The sequence below is a fragment of the Enoplosus armatus genome, chromosome 12, assembly GCF_043641665.1.
Source record: "Enoplosus armatus isolate fEnoArm2 chromosome 12, fEnoArm2.hap1, whole genome shotgun sequence".
NCBI lineage: Eukaryota > Metazoa > Chordata > Actinopteri > Centrarchiformes > Enoplosidae > Enoplosus > Enoplosus armatus.
Window position 1 is genome coordinate 9,528,297 of NC_092191.1, and position 21,533 is coordinate 9,549,829.

Here is a 21,533-nt window from a genome sequence, read left to right on the forward strand (position 1 = left end):
CCGGCCTACACATTCCAAACGGAGGCATGCAGAGAGCTGAAGGCACCACAGAAATAAAAATAAAGCTGCAGAGGACAACAGACACTTTTAAACAATACATGACTGATGCCACACACTTGGCCATAATGACTGAAATATATGCTTCAGTTAAATCTATGACTGCTCCAGGCAACATAAGGCAACACCCCCTCCTTTAAACTGCATAAAACTCTAGTAAAATGATTGTGCACTGCCTCTGTGCTGTTTATAATAACATGCTGATTTTATTAGTTGGTAATACATATACCATGTCATTGGTTGTTGGAGTCACATAGGTGTGTTTTATCCGCAAACATAAAACCTGGGACCCTGAAGACCTCACTGAGAAGCTGTCACTCGAGATACAGAATTGGATAAATGTATCCGCTATAAGTGGAAAGATAACAGTGTTTGAAATTAATGCTCAAAATATGCATCACCATATTTTTTCCTGCTGTGAAAATATCAAGCAAATCAAATATCTAAATCACTACCATTACTAGTCTTCGGTGTACTGGGGACCCCCTGAAGGACCCCAAATCCCAACTTGAGACCCATTAGACAAGCCTTCTGTGTCTGTCCCTGGCAGGGGGAGGAGCGGGGACTTTGTACCGGCCAATTACAGAGCGAGAGCGGACTTTTGCCTCTTGTGATTGGCCGGCTCGACTACGCAGTCTGGAGAAACAGGAAGAGACGGTCTGTCATGTTTGTTTTTGCAGAGGGAGGTGAAGCGGACATCGCACAGACACAGTACGGCTGCTATAGGCTTCATTGTAAACTTCAGTGCCTTAAACTGCCTCTAACAAAGCCTGACATAATCTGCAGTTCAGTAATTATCCGTATACACTTGTGCTAACGAGGGCTAGCTTTTGAGCAAGTTGGCGTCGGCCTTCAGTTACGAACCCCTGCTTATGTTTTCGACACTTTTAAGTGCGCACTTAATATTAAAAGTGTCTTTTAACTAGTTTTAAAACACTTACACTCTCAAAGAATTGCGGCAGTCTTCGTCTACGCTTCGGCATGAATTTCTGTAATCTAAAATTGCACAATAAGGACACATGTTGCATTTGCACACCTGCGCAGTCACAGCGCGCTTTCTACTCAATTAATCACGCAGGTTTGACCGGGAACTAGTCTAATGAGAAACGAGTCAAATGATTGACGAGCATGAGGATGCTGCCAGTGATTTTTAACAACACAAGCTGCTTATTGTTTGTTGTTTCTCACCGTGAAGAGCTGGGTAAACATCCAAACATTCAAGTAGTCACTTAGACTAGTCTACTGCACCGAAAACGGCACGAAACAAACATGATAGCATTATTTTTAATCAGCGTAGACTATTAGCCAAGGCCATTATTGCCAAAGTCCATTATTCTATCTATGAGTCTATTACCAGCTTGCTAAATGGCAGGCAGTATGTTCAGCGCTTATCCAAAGTGCACTGTACCATTGTTTGGCTCAGAAATTTCTCGCCTTTATTGTCAGTTCAGGCAAACCCCCGAAGAATACAGTGAGAGCTGCAAGAGTAGAAACAAGAAAGTTGAAGCAGACGCATTTGTGATCGCGTACCATGACAGATGTGCTGGTGTTGGTGGTGTGTGTGTGTGTGTGTGTGTGTGTGTGTGAGTGAGGGGGGGGGGCAACTGAAAGTCTAAATGAAATACTGTAAATGCATGACTACTTTTTATCACATAGCCTTTGTTTAATCTAAAAATAAATGTATCCCTTCTTAAATTAAAAGTACTGGCTACATGGAGCAGTGGAGCATTTTTATTTGTTTGTGTTAGGGCTGCAATTAACAATTATTTTAATTATCGATTGTTATGTACATTGTCAGAAAATAATCCAAAAAAATGTCCATTACAATGTCCTTAAGCTCAAGGTGACATCTTCAAACAGCTTTTTTTGTTGTCTGACCAACGGTCCAAAAGACCCTAAAATTCAGTTTACTATCATGCAAGACAAAGAAAAGAAGCAAATCCTCACATTTGAGAAGCTGGAACTAGGAAATGTTGACTATTTGTACTAGAAAATATAAATAAAAAGATTAATTGACATCAGAATTGTTGCCGGTTACAATTAATCGATTGTTTCAGCTCTAGTTTGTTTTTTGTTGCTTGATTAAGGAACTCTTTCCTCTTTCTGAAGTGTTTGCTTCTTGATAACAAAGGGCTTACTGATTTAAACAAATCTTTTTAGTTTCTTAAAGTGCCAAGTCTATCTCTGTTTTATATCTTTGTAAACTAAATATCTTTTGGTTTTGGACTTTTGATCGGACATAACGCTTTTAAAACGTCACCTTGCACTATTTTCTGACATTTTATAGACTTAACAATTAGTTTGTTCAAGAAAATAATCATTATTTGCAGCTTCATATACGTCACAATTATTATACAAACGTATGAGTTAAAATTTATGAATGTGAATTACATGTACCAATAAAACTGAAAAAGATAGAGAGATATTATATTTGTACCCTTTAGACACTTTTCAGATCAAGGTTCCAGGAAGGAAAGGTTTCCTTAGTTGAAACTCTTACAATCAATGTGACCTTTATTTATTATCACCCCCATCTCTCAAAAACTCACATATAACGTAGTCAATCATCTCTCCTTCCCTCAAAGTAAAAATAAAAAAGGAACTGCTGTCTGGTTATTGCCAGTATCCATCTCAGTCGTCAGAAAAGCTGCACGTTTTTGCTGTTGTTAAGGGCTGGAAACCAGAATCCCATCGGAGTTGCACCCTAAGGAACAAATTTAATGCTAGAAAAACATCCCGACCATCAACCAAAAATGACGGATTGAAAATAATGTCGAGCTATCTTGGGAATCCCCCACCAGACAAGGGAACAGACTGCATTGTTTTTCTCATTTATGTGATATATAGAACAGAAAGAGGGGAAAAAATGGGCGATTTATTGGTTAGATAGGCGTATTCTTTTCCATGCACAAAAGAAATATTGGATAGTAATGTGGGGATCAAGTCACATCATGACATTGTTTGGAGGCTAGGTGTTCAAATATGTAAGTCATCATCCGTTGGTGGCCCGCTAGGTTTTCAATAGATCATTCAATGCAAATGTGTGTGGGAAATTGTGAAAGTTGCCACATGAATATGTCAATGAACGGAGTGTAATTTGTGCTTCCTTAGCAGGGCAGCGAGATGAAGAAGCAGAGGGAGAGCCAGTGCACTCAGAAGACCATCTCATTGCTGAGCCCCCTGGGGACGATCCAAGTCAGTGGATGTGAGAATGGTGTGCACACCATCCAGATCCTAATGGATGTCGCACCTGCTGAAAGGTACTGTACAACAGCCGGGATGGTGACGTGATAAACAAAGGTGTGAAATTTACAGGCGGACAGAATCCACTCCTGTGATGGAGTGCCACCATTCCTCATTGGAAGCAGGGCATTTTTGTAGATCCCACAAGAAATATCCTGGAGAAAGTTGGGCAAATATGAGCAGGCACTAGAAATATGAGGGGCACTAGAATACAGTTGGGCTTGAAATTAGATTTCTGATGGCATGTGGTTGTGATTCTTCCTGCAGTATATTTGAAATTTCAGAAAAATAACTTGTTTATTACCCACAAGGGAGTTTATTAGAGCTGATGTCTGTAGGGTCAGCAAAGGCCATGGGGAGCATCGACTGTTCGCTCCTGTTTATTTATGTTTCCTCCAAGTTGTATGCAGTACTTCTGAGTGTCAACCGACACTCAGAAATGTAATATCTGATTGCATTTCATGCCCTACCCATCCCTCAAAATTGTTAGAATGTTGACAGTCTTACTGAAGCGATTGAAACTGATTAAAGTCAGCGTTAATAAGTACTTATTCCTTATTTTTTACAGGTCCACATCCTACATCTCAGATTAGTTTTGATTAGATTGAAATTAAATATCCATGTATCGCAGATTCACATTTGATAAACTTGAATGGTTTGGGAAATTAAACCATTTTCAAATGCACCCGGATAGGAAGCTATCCTTTTGAAAATGTATGTTCAAATTCTAATTTATGGAAACCCATTAATGACCTTGTATATTATACCTCAACATGTGTTTCCTTCTCGACTGTCTGCTATTTCCTAAAATTCATCAAGCAGTAAAAACATTCCACTTGTTGTTAATGAGTTGAAGTGAGAAAATTAATAATATGGAATTTTGATTATGGAAGATGTCCTGTAACCATGCGCAAGCACCTTTCTCCGTCTCCTTGTGAACAGGGTTTAATTTGTGTGTTCAGGTTCAGTAGGAATATGCAAATGAATTTAATGATTCGCATCACTAGATCATTTCTCAGTTTAATATCATTTGCTATGTCGGTCATAAGTGAAGCCTCGATCACATCGCTGTCTGTATGTTCTCAAAGGTGTGAGCAAGAAATCATTAAACAAAATGTTTAGATTTTATCACGACCAGTTGAATACGCTGTTATTGTCACAGGACAGGGGAACTAGAGCCACCTCAGATATATGGAGTAACGCAATGTAAACAGGCATTAAGGGAGGCGAGATAAAGTGACAAAATATAGGCTTATCTTTGCAACCGGCTTTACATGTAGATCTCACAAAAGCCTGCCTGTAGCAGTAATAGTTCAAATCAGCCATTTCTATTGATTTATTTATGACATACTAAACAAGGCTCTCTCCAGCTTTGGATGTGTTGTGGTACAGGCTTAGGAAGTCAGTGTGATAAATGATCTCTAAGAGCGTATTTTGGATAAGGGAAATAGATGACTTCTATGCATAACGTAAAGGGAGACCTACAGTAGATATTTGCGAGCGAGTCACAGCTTTGAAGGCTTATATGACTGCGTTTGCTTTCTATGTTTTTTTTCAGAATTCACTATTGGTTGGTGTTGAACAGCCGGAGCTGCAACAAAAGCATTCATGGCATTGATAGATAGTTATTGATAAATGCCATTATAGCTACATAAACGCCCTTGAAGTATTGCTTACACACCATGACCGTCAGCTCTTTCTAATAGAAACGTCTCAAGCCCCTTTTGCTTCCTAACTGATCTTAGGAACATTTCCTAAAATCAACCTCCTCTGCCAGTCTAACGACAGCCCTGAAGGCACCATCAGATGAACAAATTCATTACATCTCAACAACCCCTGTTGGGGCCCTACGCACCAGCCTCCCTGTTAACCAGCTTTTCCCCCCTTTAGTTTTTAGCATGGCCTCAGCGTTCACAGAAAAATGATACGCATTTTGTTTACAGGAGATTACTATTATCTGAAATATGATGCTTCTTGCCTCTTTCACACAGAGCACAGACACATAATACAGAGGAAATCGTAGAGTACTTTTTTATTAGGGTGAAAAATGAAAAAAGGGCTGGACTCCTGCCCCGAGACATTTTGTGAGCATATTATTTTACAATGCTTTGATCAATTTGTCTGTCAAGCTGGCTGAGATGTGGGGGAGCAGGAAAAAAGCAATTTAGCTTGTGAGGTCCTCAATAGAAATGTACTACAGGAGCCTGTGTATGACATGTTGCATTAGAACCTGAGTAGCCTTTATTGCCTGATAATGTCGCAAGGCAATGCTGATATCAATCACCCTTTAACAGCCAGTATGATGTGTTTTTATGAAAAGAAAAAAAAATAATAATGCATGAAGCATTTCTTGGAAAATAATTGATTTAATTCTGAGCTGAGGGATTTCTACTTTTAACAACACAAAAATATTGTGTTGGGAAAAAAAAAACAGGCACAAAATGTGCTAGAAGCTAAAAATTGTTAAGAACAAGCTCTTTGCATATGCTCCTATAGAAAATTGTAATTAATTTTACACGGATAAACATTCTGTCTCATTTGCATATAGATATAAACAATATATTTGTGCATCTGAATTCCCAGCACACTTGGGTCACGTGGTCTGCCTAAAATCCTAAGTGGCTAAAACCCCAAATTATCATTATATTTCCCAGGCCATAAATCCGCCTTTTTTCTCTGACACAAAGCCTTATAAATCTGTGTCTGATTTTTCACATTGCACATTGTTTTTAGTTAATGATTTTCATCTGTTTGTTGTTGCTGTGATAGTGGGGAAATGTACCATATGCTCCGGCAAAAGACAAATGATTAGCAAATGAAATTCTGGACAGCTGTCTGACTGAAAGCGTTTGGTTGATAGCATTCTGCTACCATAATTAGCTTAAGCTTTGGGTTAATTAACTTTCTACCTGGATATGCATAATAATAGCATTCTGCAGAAAGCCAAGGAGCTTCCAGTATATCAGCAGCAAAGGCTGGCTTTTTATTTTGTATTTCGGCAGCATATTTCAATTTCAAGAGGCGATTTAGCTCGGGAGCATCGTCAAATATTGTAGATTTTACTCCCCAAGCCAGATAATTCTGAAACAATAGGGGTGTATTATGTGGCAGAAATGCCATTTCTGAATGTAATTAAAGCGGATGAAAGCAATCACCAATTTTTAAACGCTTTTGTCTAGCATGAGGCCTACTTGTAAAAAAAATACCCATCAAGAGGAGAAAAGAGGCAAGAGAACCCCCAAGTCCTTATATAAGAGGCCTTTGAGACTGAAGTGAAGTACAACAGTAATTAGTCTTTTGTATGAATTTGCCGGCCATGGTCATGATTAGTTAAGCATATGAGAGGACTGCAGGACTGCATTGGTCTTAAGGAGGAGGGTGTTAAAGTCTATTTATCACCAGTTATCCTCACAGCTTTCCATTATCACTGACAACACTGGATAGGGCCTGAGAACAGCCTAATTGTTCTGAGGTGGAGTGTTTTTGTGTCAAACCCGTCACCCCAGTCACATTGGCATTCATAAGCAGCCAGACATTTTCCATCTATCTAGCCCTAATACCCAAGCTGTCACAACAGCTTTTACACACTACCAACGCTAGTGTGAAATATCTGAGGTGATGCATTTATCGTTTTTCTCACACTCATGTAGTGTTGTGAATCAATGTCCTGGTTCACACTGAATAGCAGTATGGTAAATGTGTTCCCTGTTTGGGGCCTGTTTACATGATGTGCTCACACACCGGGAACCATATCAACATCTTATTTTTTTTCCACTGTGATTTCTCTCTCTTCCTCTCCGTCTGTGTTTCTTCTTCTGTCTCTCTCCGGGTCTCTTATATTTAGTCTAACACGTAATTACAATCGATTTAAATGATTATCTTGCTTGATATATAGGCACAACTGTGTGCTAAATAAACTGCTTACATTTGTAACTAAACTGCTTTGTCATACAAACAGTGATCTGCTGAGATATTGAATGACATCATCAATAAAGCAGGGGGGAGACTTTTTTTGACGTAGTCCCTTTAGAAATGGTATGAATAATTCATTGTGTAATGATATTCAGATGATTTTTGTTCTATTTTTTACTGCGGCCTTAGAATATTGTTTTGCATGTTGTGAAGTGTAGTACTCAGCTGCGTATTCATTAAGGTGCTGCTCCCACTGGCCCTTGGACCCATCTGTGCTCTATGTTTATGCCTCCATCTCTCGGGACTGTCCCAATCAGGCTGCATGTGCCATTTCCTGTGTAAACCAACACCTGTGTAACACACTACCTGTAAACCGCCCCACACAGACGAGACACTGACATTCACTCAGATGAAAATCTGCAAATGTTGTGGTTTCTAAAGCAGAACCTCCAGGGTGAGGACGGGAGCCGAGCGAGAGTTACCGTTCGCTGTAGAGATGCAGCTAAAAGCAGCTCCTGCATTTTTTTTTTGTTTTTTTAGTCCCTGCTGTCGACTGGGAAGTTTTTCCCGGCGCGAGGGTTGTGCTAGTTTGTTTTAGAACTTGATTGGATTCTATATCTGCAACATGCAGAAGTGTACAGTGTGTGACATACTAAGGCAATATGCAGAGAGATGATTCCGCTCTGACATCTTGGAGAGGAGTACGAGTCAATTATGCCCAAGTGTTGTTCTTGCTTATCTTCCTGCGGCACCAAACAAGGATTTAGTCAAGGATTTAGGGGTGAGGGGGCGGTGGTGGGGATCATGGTAAGCGGTTCACAACAAAACACTCAAAACTCCTGGGAGCGGGCACTGATTTAAAAATAAATTACAGAAGACGAAGCGCTAACACTCAAGGGCCCTCAGCAGTGCTGGCGTACACAGGTGAAGATTAGCCTCCTCGCTAATCAGAGGAACAAGGCAGTAATTTGCTCTGAACACAGACAGTAATTAGGACTTGGTGACACTGGATTCCCATAATGCCTTTGAGCTTGACGTGGTCAAATTTTGACAGAGGCTATCCATGCAGGGTCACTGTCCCCCCAGTCTCTCGGCCCTCTTCAGTTGAGGCTCTAAAAGGTCCCTGCAGTTACAGGGGATCCCTAATGTACTTTATGCCTCCCTCACTGGCTCCTTACCATTCGGGTAATTGGAATCTCTTACTGTGGCACTTGAGAATAGAGGCTAAAAACACTATTTGAAACTGCTCAGTAGTCTGTTGTAGATAAACATTGCTGCGTCGGGGTGTGGATACACTACATAATGGAGTAAGAGTTAAGGCTCTGGTAATACATGCCTTCACTGACTCCTGTGGCTAGCCAGTTGGGAGAAGACCTAATTGTTGTGTGCTTTGTTGCCTACTCTGCAGTATTTTACCACCACCTTTATGTATTGGATTGAGTGTTGCAGCCTCTTTGGTGGACATTCGCTAATAAGAGTTGTTGGATATCTAGAGAGCAGTTTATCCGGCCGAGTTGTTTTTATTTTGAAACAGCCGAGCACAAAACGTGTGCCCCAGAACAGAATAGGAAGGATTCCTTACAGCTTACCACTCCGAAAGCTCTCGACTTTAGTGCTGGAGTAGCTAGATAGGCATCTGAATGATCTTCAAATGGTTGAACGGGCTGCATTGAGCAAGTGGCTTACAATTGTATCACAGCCTTTGGCTCAGAGACCATCAGGATCTTGACATTCATAGAGACATGCTGTATTTTTTTCCCTTTTTAGACAGTCATTTTAGGCTTTTTTCATGCTCTCTTGAGTCTTTGACGTCTCTGAGTTAAGTATCTGCAGCTATAAGGCAGAGGAAAATATTGGACTGCTCTTGGCCTTTTCTATTTCATCCTCTGACCCGCCATGTTACCCATGATCGGTGAAGGAGAACTCTGGCAGGCTGTGTCAAAAGTGACAGCCGATCGAGTCAGGATGAGCGCCATCACGCTTCACAGGATGGAGGCATGAGTTCTGAGTTTTTCCCCTTTTTGTGCAATATACCATTACACCCTTCGCCAGATTCCTTTCAATTAGATCCTGTGGTTAACCTGTTTCATTCTTACGTCTGCAGCTGATAGAAAAAGTCTTACTGAAGTCTTGTGCAACTAGAGATACAGAATATGCCAAAGGAAATTGACAAATGTAATGTCAGCTGTTATTTTTTTTTTCTCTCCTTTGTCTGCTTTGATTGTTTCTTCCAGGATGAATGAAATAACCTCCAACGTTATATAAATGCTCAATTCATTCTTTATATTAGAGTTGGAAAATAGGTAGAACTCCAAATGACTCCCACTTTACGCAGCAATGATTTATGGTAATTGGAAATTGATTGTGACAGGAGCACAATATTAGAAATTTTCTCAAATCACAATCTGCTATCAAGGGAAATATTCTTTTTAGTGCAGCAGATCCTGGCTAGTTTGGAATTAGTTTCTTATTTCCTTACCTGTGATGAAATAGTAAACGCCTGAAGGACATTGAAAAAATAAAGGATTTTAACTAGTCAAAAGATAATACATGACAATTTTGCTTTAACCTAATTTGAATTGTTTATTCAAACTTAAACACAGTTATTGAAATACTGTTTATAATCACTACTAATTATAATGCTTGGTTTTCATACAGGGGATGGCAGTAACTTTAAGACAATATAAAGCTTGCTCCTCCTTTGAGAGTTTCTTTGTAATTAGCCCGACATTTATTACACATCTCTAATCTCTCATTTGAAGGGCAGAGTTTCTAATGTGCCAGTCTGGACTCAAAGACAAAGATCATGTGATGCTGCTTGATTTGTGATTCATTGAAGCGGCTGGAAATGTTGCCAGAGCAGCAGCTACATCTCCACTGCCCACATGCTCTTTAAAAACAATCCCCCATTGCACCTAGAGGTGACAGACTTCAGCTCGACTGATGTTGTTCCACTTTTATTTATTTATTTTGGTGTTGTTTACCGGCCATAACATGTACTGCATTGCATTAACTTTTACTACTGTCAATGTTGTATCACTCAAAGCACCTTTAAAGCCGGCACATCCATAACGGAGGGCTGAGGGGAGAGGAAAATTAGCCACGGTGACAAGTCTGAAGTGTGGGCTGGAGGTCAAAGGTGCCAAGCCTTAAGCAAAGGTGCTCTAGCCTTTGTCCGGTAGATTGTAAGGGCCTGCGGGTCCAACAGGAACATTTCCACACACAATATCCCCGAGCTGTCAGTGTGCAGCGGCTGGAACATCCTCTCAGAGAGAAAGAGGGGCTGTGGAGGGGTAGAGGAGGAGGAGGAGGAGGTGGTGGTGGTGGTGGTGGTGGGAGGAGGCGTGTTGGGGGTGGAGGGGAAGGGGGGGCTGTAGAGAGGGAACAGTGGCCTGAAGATCCTTGCAGAGAGAAAGAGAGGTGGGGGGATGGTGGTGGTGTGTCTGGAGGTGTAGGTGGTGGGGAGCCAAAAGAGCTGGAGTGGGAGGATAGAGAAATAGAGAGGGGGAAATGAGGAGGGAGAGCTGGCGGGAGGAAGGGGAGGGATAGAAAGGAGAGACAATGACAAGTAGGGGCTGGCTGGGCACTCACCCATGCCGACAGAGATTGCCATGAGCCATGGCCATTGTTTGAGCGGGTCTCAGCACAGGACCCGCCGGTGGGTTTCCGAGTTTTCACCACTCAACTATAAACTGCTGTGTGGTTTATTTAGAAATGAGAGTATTTACACATTTTACTGTATTTACACCCACTGTTAAACGGCACCCAGGAGATTTTCATCACACAGCCACAAACTAGCAGGCAGAGCGGTTCCCTGAAAACTGACCTGCTCAGTCATAACACTCCAGTAAACCTCAGCTTCACGTGTCCAATATAAAACGTTGCTCAAACTGTGACCTGCAGAAGTGTAAAAACACTTTAGGGCCGTGTTGTTACGGCGGGCAGGAGAGAGACGGTCTGTGTGTTTAACAAAGTAAATGTCCATTATTAATACCATACAGGATAAGCCAATCTTGAAAAAGGGGCACTTAAATGGTGATATTATTTATTTATAAGTCCTGTACACCAGTTAATGGAATTGGCGGCCTGCTTTAGATCCACAACACAGCTTGAGGTCCACTTTGCAGTAATGCACATGCTAAGAGAGGACCTTCCCAGTAGGGTCTTTAAGTGTCAAATATGGGTCAGTCTGCTTGCATTGACCTGGGGGGTGGTCAGCAGCGGGGAGAAATTCAGCTGTTAAGTGATGCCAACTCAACCATCGGCAAATTCCTCCAAGCATCTACTCATGCTAAGATGCACGTCCAAGTGCAGTGCTTTGCTGGCCAGCACCGCTCTGGCCAAAAAATCCATTTATTCTTGTCATGAACTATAAACTAGACCCAAGCAGAGTTGAAACTGTTGTTAACGCTGTGCTCTAAACTTTTTTTCCCGTAACAGCTGCAAGACTTTTGAGAACTCTCTTTTTTTGTGTGTGTGTTCAGAAACTGGTTCTGCTTCCTTAAAGCTGTTTGAAATAAACTGTTAGCGCCGTTCCTTATGACCCGACAATGTTTTCTTTCGTACTCTATCATGCTGCACTTCATATAAATATATATCTACTGTAACAAATGTCTGGATTACTGTCTTTATATGTTCTTGAGCTTCTCTCTGTCTTTCACAGCTCTGATATTTTTCACAGCCCAGTGACGAGCGACAGCAAAATGCATAACTTTAGATTTTAAACACGTCTTTATTAACAACTTTAGTTTCCCTCAGCAAATTATGCCATCTTGCATCTGTGTCACCCGTGGCATGTTATTACACTCTTGTGACATATTTTAGCACTATTCAACCAAGAATTGGGTATTATGATTGCTCCTCTGATCCCCACCTCAACTCCCCATCCTGCCTTATATCCCTCACAGGAGCAGCAAGGCCCCCCTGAGCTGTGTGGTCAACGATAGCCCAGCAGAAACGAGCCCCGAGTTGCAGCGCTGCGTTGAATGGCTCCAGGCGTACTTCAGTGAGCCGCAGACCACTGGGAGTCTCCCGCTCCCTGCCTTTCACCACCCCGCCCTGCAAGGAGGTCTGTCATGGATAAATATTTGCAGAGCCATGACTGGGATCAGGCTTTCACTCTTAATTGTCAGTTACATCACTTACACTCACTGGCTCACTGTGTTATAATGAAGTATTTTATGGCTGAGAGAGAGAGAGAGCGAGAGCAGAGGAAAAGCGAGTGAGTGGGTGAGCAGAGGAAAGAGAACAGAACACAGAGCTGTAACTTGGTTCAGTAATCTGTGGCAGCTCTTACCACGCGTGTTAGTCTTGGCAAGCTTTTCCATGATTCTTGGCACATTCTTTGAAACTGATCGAATTCCACTCTTGACATTTTCAGACAGGAAGCTTTTTTTTTTTCAATGACAACATGTGAATGGTGCTAAAGTTTGAATGAGCTTATTGTTGGCTTGACCAGTCACCTAGGGCAAGTAAAATGAAAGCACCCCAAAAATGGACAATTAGCGTCCTTTCAACTGGTAGTTGTGACTGCAGAGAATATGATTGAGGGCGCTGAGGAAAAAAATGAGGAATTAATTATCCCTGGCGGGTTTTTTTGTTTCGAGGAAACAAACAACACTCTGACAACTCATTTTTGGAGTCGTAAACTTATCGCGCTTGTGGCGTTTTCAAAACAATTACAGGCTATTTCTTTGTCACACAGAGACGCTCATTGCATTTTAACTTAAAGATTTTCAGAAGCGCTCATTTAGACCCAGAGGCACACCTACACAGGAAAAAAAAACCTCTAATATATGCATTTAACAATTGTGCCTCTCTTCCCCTGCAATCAGGCCTTAGTTGCTCTCTAATTTCATGCAGATCTGCAGTGCTTGAGTGATGGCATTTTCAATGAGCAGGTACTCCATCGAGACCCTGTATACAGCTATGAGTCCCACGCTCCCGCAAAGGCAATGCAGAAATACATCAGGACCAATTACGATATCAACTTTCAGTGTGATTCCCTTCGCCACCAAGTGCTTGTGTACCAGCCCCAGGCTCTTTCAAATCGCATCTCATCTGAAGTCTTTGGGGTTTTAATTAAATTTCAGGATAGATGGAATTCTTCATTAGTACCTGATCTGAATAGGTGATTGTGCTGTGTTCCACCTCTCTCCCTCGCCTGTTGTTTTGGGGCTCAGTAAATACAGGGTTTAGGCTTGGATTGCTCTCAGTAGTCAGAACCATAGGCCATGCCAGTATAAAAATGTTAAATGTGAGCATCAAGAGTATTTGTCTTTTGAGGGAAGAAAATAGACGGTTTCCTTTTTTTTTGCTTGTTGATTCAGAAAATACTAAGGATTCGTTTTTTCCTTACTGCTGTACAAATTCCTACTCGATCTAGTCATGCAGCGGCTGCTTACCTGGGAAAAAAATACAAGTTTAATCAGGTCATTACAATCTGTGACAACCAACTTTTGTTTGCTCAGTTATCTTGTGGGAGAACCTGAACGCGACAGCGCTCTCGCTGCACTTGTCATGTAATATTGAGTTGTGACCTTCACTTGAAGTGTTGCCATGTTTATTTACACATTTCTGACAAAACAAGCCACTTTTCATATTAGCTGTCACGATATACCTGAGCAACAGAGGTGACATGAAAGGAGATGCGAGGTGCAGTTTTCTATACTGTCTGACTGATTGTCACGCGCAACATCACACGCGAGTTTGGTCGTCAGAGGTAGAGGAATGGCGAGTGCGTGCGCGTGTCCTGCTCAGGGGGCTTGTGTATGTTTGTGTGTGCGTGCACTCGCATTCGCCCCCCTCAGAAAAACACAGACACCATCATGAGTTCTTAAAACGATGCATATTCTTATCTCATTAATTATACATCCATATGTAACAGACGAGAGGATCTTAGTCTCGGTAAGCGGCACAGGGAATATGCGGGGAGGGGGCCAGGCAAAGGGGGGGAAGGGCGCTCTTCAAAGCCCAAATGACTGTGTTCCTGCAGGAGCCTGAACCTCCCCCTGTGCACAGCGCAGGGCGAGATGAGACACTCACCAGGACTCGCCCCTGTGATGTGGAGAGGAATTAGGGAAATGAACGTTTTCAGAATATCGAATAATCAGAGAATCATCAGCACCCCGTCAGTCTTCAAAAGTATGGATCCCTCAAGACTCAAGAGACACTTTGACTGGGAGTCAAAGTCTTCCCTCCCATTAGACACAAAGGATAATGAGGTAGCTGCATTTCCACTATTGTCTTTTTATTGTCACAGCCATGTATGAGGTGACTGTCAGCTGGAAGTCATCTCTCCAAATCTATCATTAGCTGGCCTGATGGAATTCACTTTATAGTTTTTTTTTATTGTTCAAATTGCTCTCATATACAAAATTATGAGCAAATCAATCATATATGTCAATATGTTCATAATCACTAGATCTGTTCGATTTTACTCAATCTGTCCGTGCCTCTGCCTCTGCAGTGGCCTTATCACCTGGCGTCATGGTGTAGGTAATGACCTGTGACACAATTATGGGATGTCTGTAAACATGTAAGTGGTTCCTCTCAACTTTTATTTAAACAATTGACACCGCTGCACCCCGATCTAAAGAGGGTCCTGACCCCAGACACACCGTATTAGGCTCTTTATGAAGTATGGGGCTAGGGGACTGCTCTCCAAATCATTGCTGGTCACCCCGAGTGACCCGCATGAAGTCTCTGTCACTAACACTGATGAGGGCAAAGTTCTTTAACCTCTGTAGCGGCAGATAAAAACGCAAGACACTTGTTTTGGTCCAAAAACTGTAGGAGATGTGAAACTTTCCAGGAGAAACGGCTGCTCTGGATTTACAAAAGGTGTAAACAGCCCTGTAGCTTGTTGCTCGGTCTGCTCGTAGGCAAAAGTGCTCAGCAGCAGTCTGCTGGCGTGACGCTGACTTTGGTTGTTTGTCAATAACGTTTGCATCAACAGGGATTTGTCGTAGCCATAGTCTGGGCAAGTTGTCATCTACCCACCGGTGACAAAGCGATATCAATATGTACCACGCACATCATGTGGCCAAATCCAAGCTTTATGAGGGAGAATAATGCATAAAAGAAATTTCAGGGTTGTATCTTATCTCCTCATAACATTAAGTCTGTCTGCGTAAGAGCCCGTCATCTCGTTGACAGCGTGATTATTACCTGAAAAATTATTAAACAGTACCTACGGGCCTTGTTCAAGACAAAGAACTCACATGGGTGCGCATCAATCAAATATATCCCCTTTAGGTTTTACACTTATTCCCCCCAGTTTAGGCAAATTGCCTTGTTCGCGTGGCTTTGTGTAGCGGAGAGTGACTATAAGGTAGCGAGGGAGCCTGGGGAGCAAAGGATGTTCACTCTGTAGAAGAGAGACAGGGGTGTGACATGTTTTCACACAATGCCAATTTAGAGGGATTTCTCATAGATCACTTGTCATGTGCTCTCTTAGACCATATAAATGAGAGAGAATGGGAGATCACTAATTGAATTTTCATGACTGAGTACATGTATATACTAGAAGAATGTCACCCCCTCTTGATAACGAGACCATTGTTCCTCATCTTGTTCTCTGCACAAAAAAAAAAGTGTTGTTCGCTTACTACACAAGCTCGGTGCATCGATGTCTTAAGGTTTTTGAGATGCTTCACATACTTTTCCCCCTTTTCTTTAGCAATCGGAGCTAGACAAACATGCCTCTCAGTCACTGCCTGGTAATCCAGAAAAAAAAGATAATGCTACTGCTAAAGTGCTAATGAAATCAAAGCCGTTAATGTGGTCGGTTAAGCTACGGATGATTTGAAGAATTCCGCCATTTAAGTGAAGATGATATAATGAATCTACTCTGAATAGAAAGCAATTAAAAGGACAAATTGGTCTGATTAACCTCAAAGTCATCCCACTGCCACAAATGGTGTGCAACATTCAAATTATTATTATTAAAAATCTGGAGCAGATTTGCAGTCTTTTTGGCCTCTCTTAATCCTTTTAAATGAAGGAGCGAACTTTTTTAATTTTAGCTGTGACCTTTCAAAGCATAACCTAGATTTTTCTGCCATAGAAATAATTTTCTCACATCTGCTTCTGTAGCATGTTGATACTAGTTCTAAGGTCAAATTGAGGGATTTCTATGTATTTAGTTGTTTAATGAGTATTGCCAAGAAAAAAGAGGGAGTCATACAGAGCCCCCTTTTGAAGAAGTGGTTGGACTTTATGAAAAACTATTAAGTGGATCAAAATGTAGTGATGTGTTAAAACTTTTGATTCAAATTCAAAACACTGGTTTATTTTAAGGATTAACATCTACGTTATACTAAACTGTTGTGTTGTTGTCATCAGCCTCTCAGTCTGCTGTGTTTGATTGATTAAATGAGGAGCTCTCTCTTCCTCTGTTCTCCCTCTTCTGTCTCTCACTCTCCCTCTCTGTCCTCGGCTTTGTGGCAAAGACGCGTTCACCAGCCGCGTGCTGCAGGTACTTCTGAGGGATGTGAAGTTTGGAGACACGGTCTCGTACAAACGCCTCGCTGAGATGGCGGGAAACCCCAGAGCGGTGCGGGCTGTGGGAGGGGCCATGAGGAGGAACCCGGTGAGTGTAGCTGACATTGATTGACAGGCTTCTCTCTTACTTACTTTATTTAGTCAGATAGGGAAAGTAATTGTTTTTATGTCTGTTATTAGATTTTCATTAACTGCACCTGAATCTGCATGTTGTAGACCAAGTAAGTAGACAAACAGTGAAGCTGCCTATAGTCAAAAGTAGAATTTTATAATGATAGCAGATATGGAATTTGATGAATAGTACTGGAGACACCATGATATCACTTGCAGTATTACATATAGAGCTGCAACAATTAGTCGGTTAATCAATTAGTTGATTAGAGAGAAAATTATTCTGCAAATATTTTAATAATGAAAAACTCCAGTCATTCTCTGGTTGTAGCTTCTAAAATGTGAGGATTGGCTGCTTTTCTCTGCTTTATATCACTGCAAACAGAATATGTGTTGGTTTTGGACTGTTGGTTGTAAAAAACAAAGACATTTGAATCGTCACCTTGGAAACTGTGATGGATATTTTTCACTATTTTCTGGTGTGTTATTGACTTAACAATTAGTCTACAACATAATCTGCATATTAATTGATAATGAAAATAATAATCAGTTGCGGATGTAATTCAGTATTCTTAAATGTGGTTTGGATTATGTGAGTTGTGGTTTAAGACAAATGTAAAGTATTTACATCAGTATTTCATGCTGTAATTGTCCATAAAAGTTTTGAAAAAGGTTAAATGAATGACTGAAATGGTGAGTGGTAGAGTTAATAAGTGAATAAACTATTTAATAAATAGATATGATATGTAATCTATTCTGTGGATACATTTAAACATATATGATGACATTGAAAATGCATAAAAAGTGGTAATATATAGAATGATTTTCAGCCCATCTGTTTTGTTTCAATTTGTTGAAGAGGCGCTACCTACAGAAAATCACTCCATGAGAGTTTTCCAATAAAATAATTTTTCAGAAATGATGCAGGATGTGTAATCTAAACCATAGGTGTGTAGGAATATGTGCAATGGGGGAATAAACGCCTCCCTCTGAGAACGGCTGAGAAGTAAAAGTCTACCTACAGCACAATTTTAAGCCCACACCTTTTGTTCCCGTTCTCTCAAGTCTTTACTGTAGATGTTCGCTGCAAATCTCCGATTCTTGTAGGAAACCTGGCCCGCATCGTTTTGCCCATGAATCCACTGTGTACAAAATGGAGGGCTAGAGGGCAAGTGGTGTGTCTTCTTTTGATCAAACCCTTTGATCAAAGCCCGTTTAGCTCTGCCCATGTAGTGCTGTGGGCACCACCGGTGTGCTCTGTGAGGCAGAGAACACTCCTTGTACAGAAATGCAGCCAGTGAGATGTTCTTCCTCATATGTGCAGTGAAATAGCTTGTGTTCATCCTCATCTCAGTACTGCGTTTTCTCTCTTACGTGGTTTTTGTTATTAAAGTAGGATGAAAAGTAATTTATAATAAAAAAGTAATCTCAAACAGAGTAAATGCCAAAAAAAATCATGAAAAATAGCCTTTGTGTGTTTTTAATAGGAAGCACTAGTTTCTTTATATACTTTATATGTTACATTAGCCAATGGCATTGCTTCTGGATGGCTGTATAATACCTCTCAGTCTCATGTTTTACAGACATTTCTTTCCTTTCGTCAGGGAGGCTGGGAGCCTGAGCCCTCAGCTCCTGATACAGATCCAGAGTCAGATTGTCAGTGTCAATTACTTGTCAGTAGCGCTGCTCCACTCAGGCTTCAGCTGTGAAAAGCTCAGTGTGCTCAATCGATCCTCGCCTCTCTGTGGCACTTCTTCTTCACCAGGATTTGAGTATTGATAAGCCTGGTGTAGTGCTCTTTTCCCCCCAAGTGAAGAGGCAGATCCGAAGGCCTTGAGGGTACCCTGCTCTCCCTCCAAACCCGGGGAACAGTATTGATCGGAATACTCGAGCAGTATTTCTCTGTCTGCAAGGTTAATCTGGGGCTCGGAAAGTTTTATTGCTGTTGATATGGGAGCGGGTTTAATGATGGATTTGAACTGAAACACACTGCATGTCCAACTTTTATATAAAAGGCTGGAGGAGCAGCCATCATGCCAGGATAACTTGCTTAAATTGGAGAAATTCAGTCACAATGCAGCAGCGGTTGTGATGTTTTTCTATTTAGTGTAACGAGAACAAAATGAGGGCAACATTAAGAATATTTTAAAAGAAATAATTGCTGTGATTCACTCCAACCATTGCCACTCTTCTTGTTCTGAATTCACAATGATCGAAGTGTTTTAGGCTTGCTTGTTTAATCTTTCTCCAGCCATTTAGTTTACAAAGAACTCGGGACCCCCCTGGCAGTCGTCTGCAACAAGAGTAAACGCTCCACCGACTTCCTCTTTTTAATGATCACAGGGTTATCAGATCTTAATGTTGACACCCTCTCGATTGAATATTCATCCTGCTGGTGTTTTTGCCCATTAATTTTTGATTGCTTCTTTGCTTTACACTATTAAAGAGTAAAAAACATTTATACCCAAAGACTGAGCCATCACCCTGAATGTGGATTTGTGCAGGATCAAACCAGACACTTCTGGTGTGACACTTTGTTTTCATGCAGTGCAAGAACATAAAGAAGCAAAAAAGGAAAAGAAAGTGCAGATTCATATTTTCTGCACGTTGGTTACTTTTAAGTCACACCGTTTATGTGGTAAATCAGAGATTCTTTAATACATAATACATGTCTACTATCAAGAGCTCCAACTGTTGTGTTGCTGCAACAATAAATGTCGACCTGAGAATAAGAAAGCAGTTGATTTTTAAAGCGCCAATCTGTATTTCTGCTGGGGTTTTTCCCAAACATTAGTATTTTACAAACACATCATAGGTTTGTGGTAACAGTACTGATCCTTCATGGAATTTGTATTTTTAAGGTTTAAAACTGTGTGGTTATTGCAGCCACCTTACTGAATTTATAAAGTGACGGTTCATTTAAAGAAAAATCAATGTCTCCTGTTTGCATTTAAAAATGTTCTTGCGTAATGCTTGCAAAACTTGCACGTGTTTATTTCCTCGGAGTTTAATTTTCTCTCTCTGTCCGTCTGTGCCAGGTTCCTCTCCTCATCCCCTGCCACCGAGTCATTTCTAGCAGTGGACAGAGTGGGCCGTACATGAGCGGCAAGGGCGACCATCTCAAACAATGGCTGCTCACCCATGAGAGGCAGAGAGGGGAAGGCTAAAGCATGACAGGGGCCAACTGTCCTTCATTCAGTACACACACACACACACACACACACACACACACACACACACACACACACACAAGGCCAGGATTATTTTTTAAGAACACAAAACAGGGCCATAAAGTTTAGCGTGCTTGGCAAACACTGTGGAACAACTGGAGTTACTTGTAGATATTCAGTTTATCCTCCTTTTTTTTTTTTAAATCTAAGAATAGAGATGCTGCATAGTTAATGTGATACTGAGTTGTTGCAGAATTAGAATGTACAAAAATAACTTAAACAGAGAACAGTAGGAATTACAAACATATGCTCCCGTGGGTCTCCGTTGCGTTTGCCAGATAGTGCTGGAATGGTTTTTCTAAAGAATTATTATTCCCTTAAAAATATGTCTCTTGCATTGTTGTTGTTGTTGTTTTTTTTTTTCCTAAGCAGAATTAGTCTTTGTACCTCTCGTTGGTTTTTTAATTTCCTGCCAAGTGAATGCTTTGTTCAACATCCAGTGATAAAGGCTCTGAATTTTACTGCTACAAAGCTTTGTAGTGAAGCATTTGTTTTGTCTTCATTTAGATCTCATTGTTTGCTCTCGCCTTATAATCCACCTAGAGTGGAGATGTCTTATGCATTATATACTGTACTTTTGTTATGTTGGACATGTTTAAATAAATACATCTCAAAATGACAAATCCTGCCTTTTCATCATTTTAATTGTATTTAATTTAAAAATTGATTTCACGTAGCGTTCCCTCCGTTCAGCTCATAATTAATTATGCTGTATGTCTTTCCTCTTCGCTGCAGCTCTCTGTATGTCAGAGCTCCTTGTTTTATTTCTGAGTAGTGTTTTCCATTAGAGGGCAGTACAGAACGGGAAACAGAAATCAACATTTCAACCTTGAATTCATCTTGCACATTTAATCTGTAACTTAAATGTTTATATGTTATTTTATTTTCATCACAACCCAGTTTAATCCCTTTGGGATGAATTATTCTTTCTTTAAAAAGACCATATGGAGAGGGCAGCAGTGTGTTTAGAAAATGCGTTGCTTTAATTGAAGAAGTCCTGTATTTTTATTTTCCACATTTCCTCACGGTGATCTGTTGTAACATTGACAGTTTAGTCTTTTCTCCCCTAAATTCTTGATTCTCCTAACTGTCTAGTGCAGCCCCAGAGTGACCCTTCCTTGCCCATAGTTATTCCTCTTCTGCTCAGCACAGGTAGCCTAATAATCCACCCTCCAAAAATAACCTCGGCTCTAACCTTTCCAGAACCAATTCAAGTGGCCCGCTCGCTGAATACATTTGAACTTTGCTGCATTTTTGAATTTCTTATCCGATCAGCTCCGTGCGGCTGTCTCGCCGTGCTGCTGGACTCACTTACTCTGCCGTTGAAGCACCATGGCAGCGTAGATGTTGAGGCAGCAGACAGGCAGATGAAGAATGAGACTCAGTCTGTGGTTTCACAGAGGGCTAATGATGCCTGTGGTGACTACAGGCTACAGTCAGCCCCCTAACGAAGGGAGCTGTGACACAGCCACAAGG

At 41.1% G+C, this 21,533-nt stretch overlaps 1 protein-coding gene across 2 annotated transcripts; it reads left to right on the plus strand.

Annotated features, from left to right (window-relative positions):
• The first annotated feature begins 699 nt into the window (after nt 1-699).
• On the plus strand, nt 700-20,663 carry mgmt (O-6-methylguanine-DNA methyltransferase). 2 transcript variants are annotated; one of them, XM_070916254.1, is made up of 5 exons: nt 700-768; nt 3,169-3,317; nt 12,120-12,280; nt 16,665-16,804; nt 19,866-20,663. In XM_070916254.1, the coding sequence occupies exons 2-5, from the start codon at nt 3,181-3,183 to the stop codon at nt 19,992-19,994; spliced, it is 567 nt and encodes a 188-aa protein (XP_070772355.1). In that variant the 5' UTR covers nt 700-768; nt 3,169-3,180; the 3' UTR covers nt 19,995-20,663. The 2 variants fall into 2 exon arrangements, with proteins under 2 accessions (XP_070772355.1, XP_070772356.1); XM_070916255.1 differs by having other exon boundaries at nt 703-768; nt 3,172-3,317.
• Nucleotides 20,664-21,533: the final 870 nt, after the last annotated feature.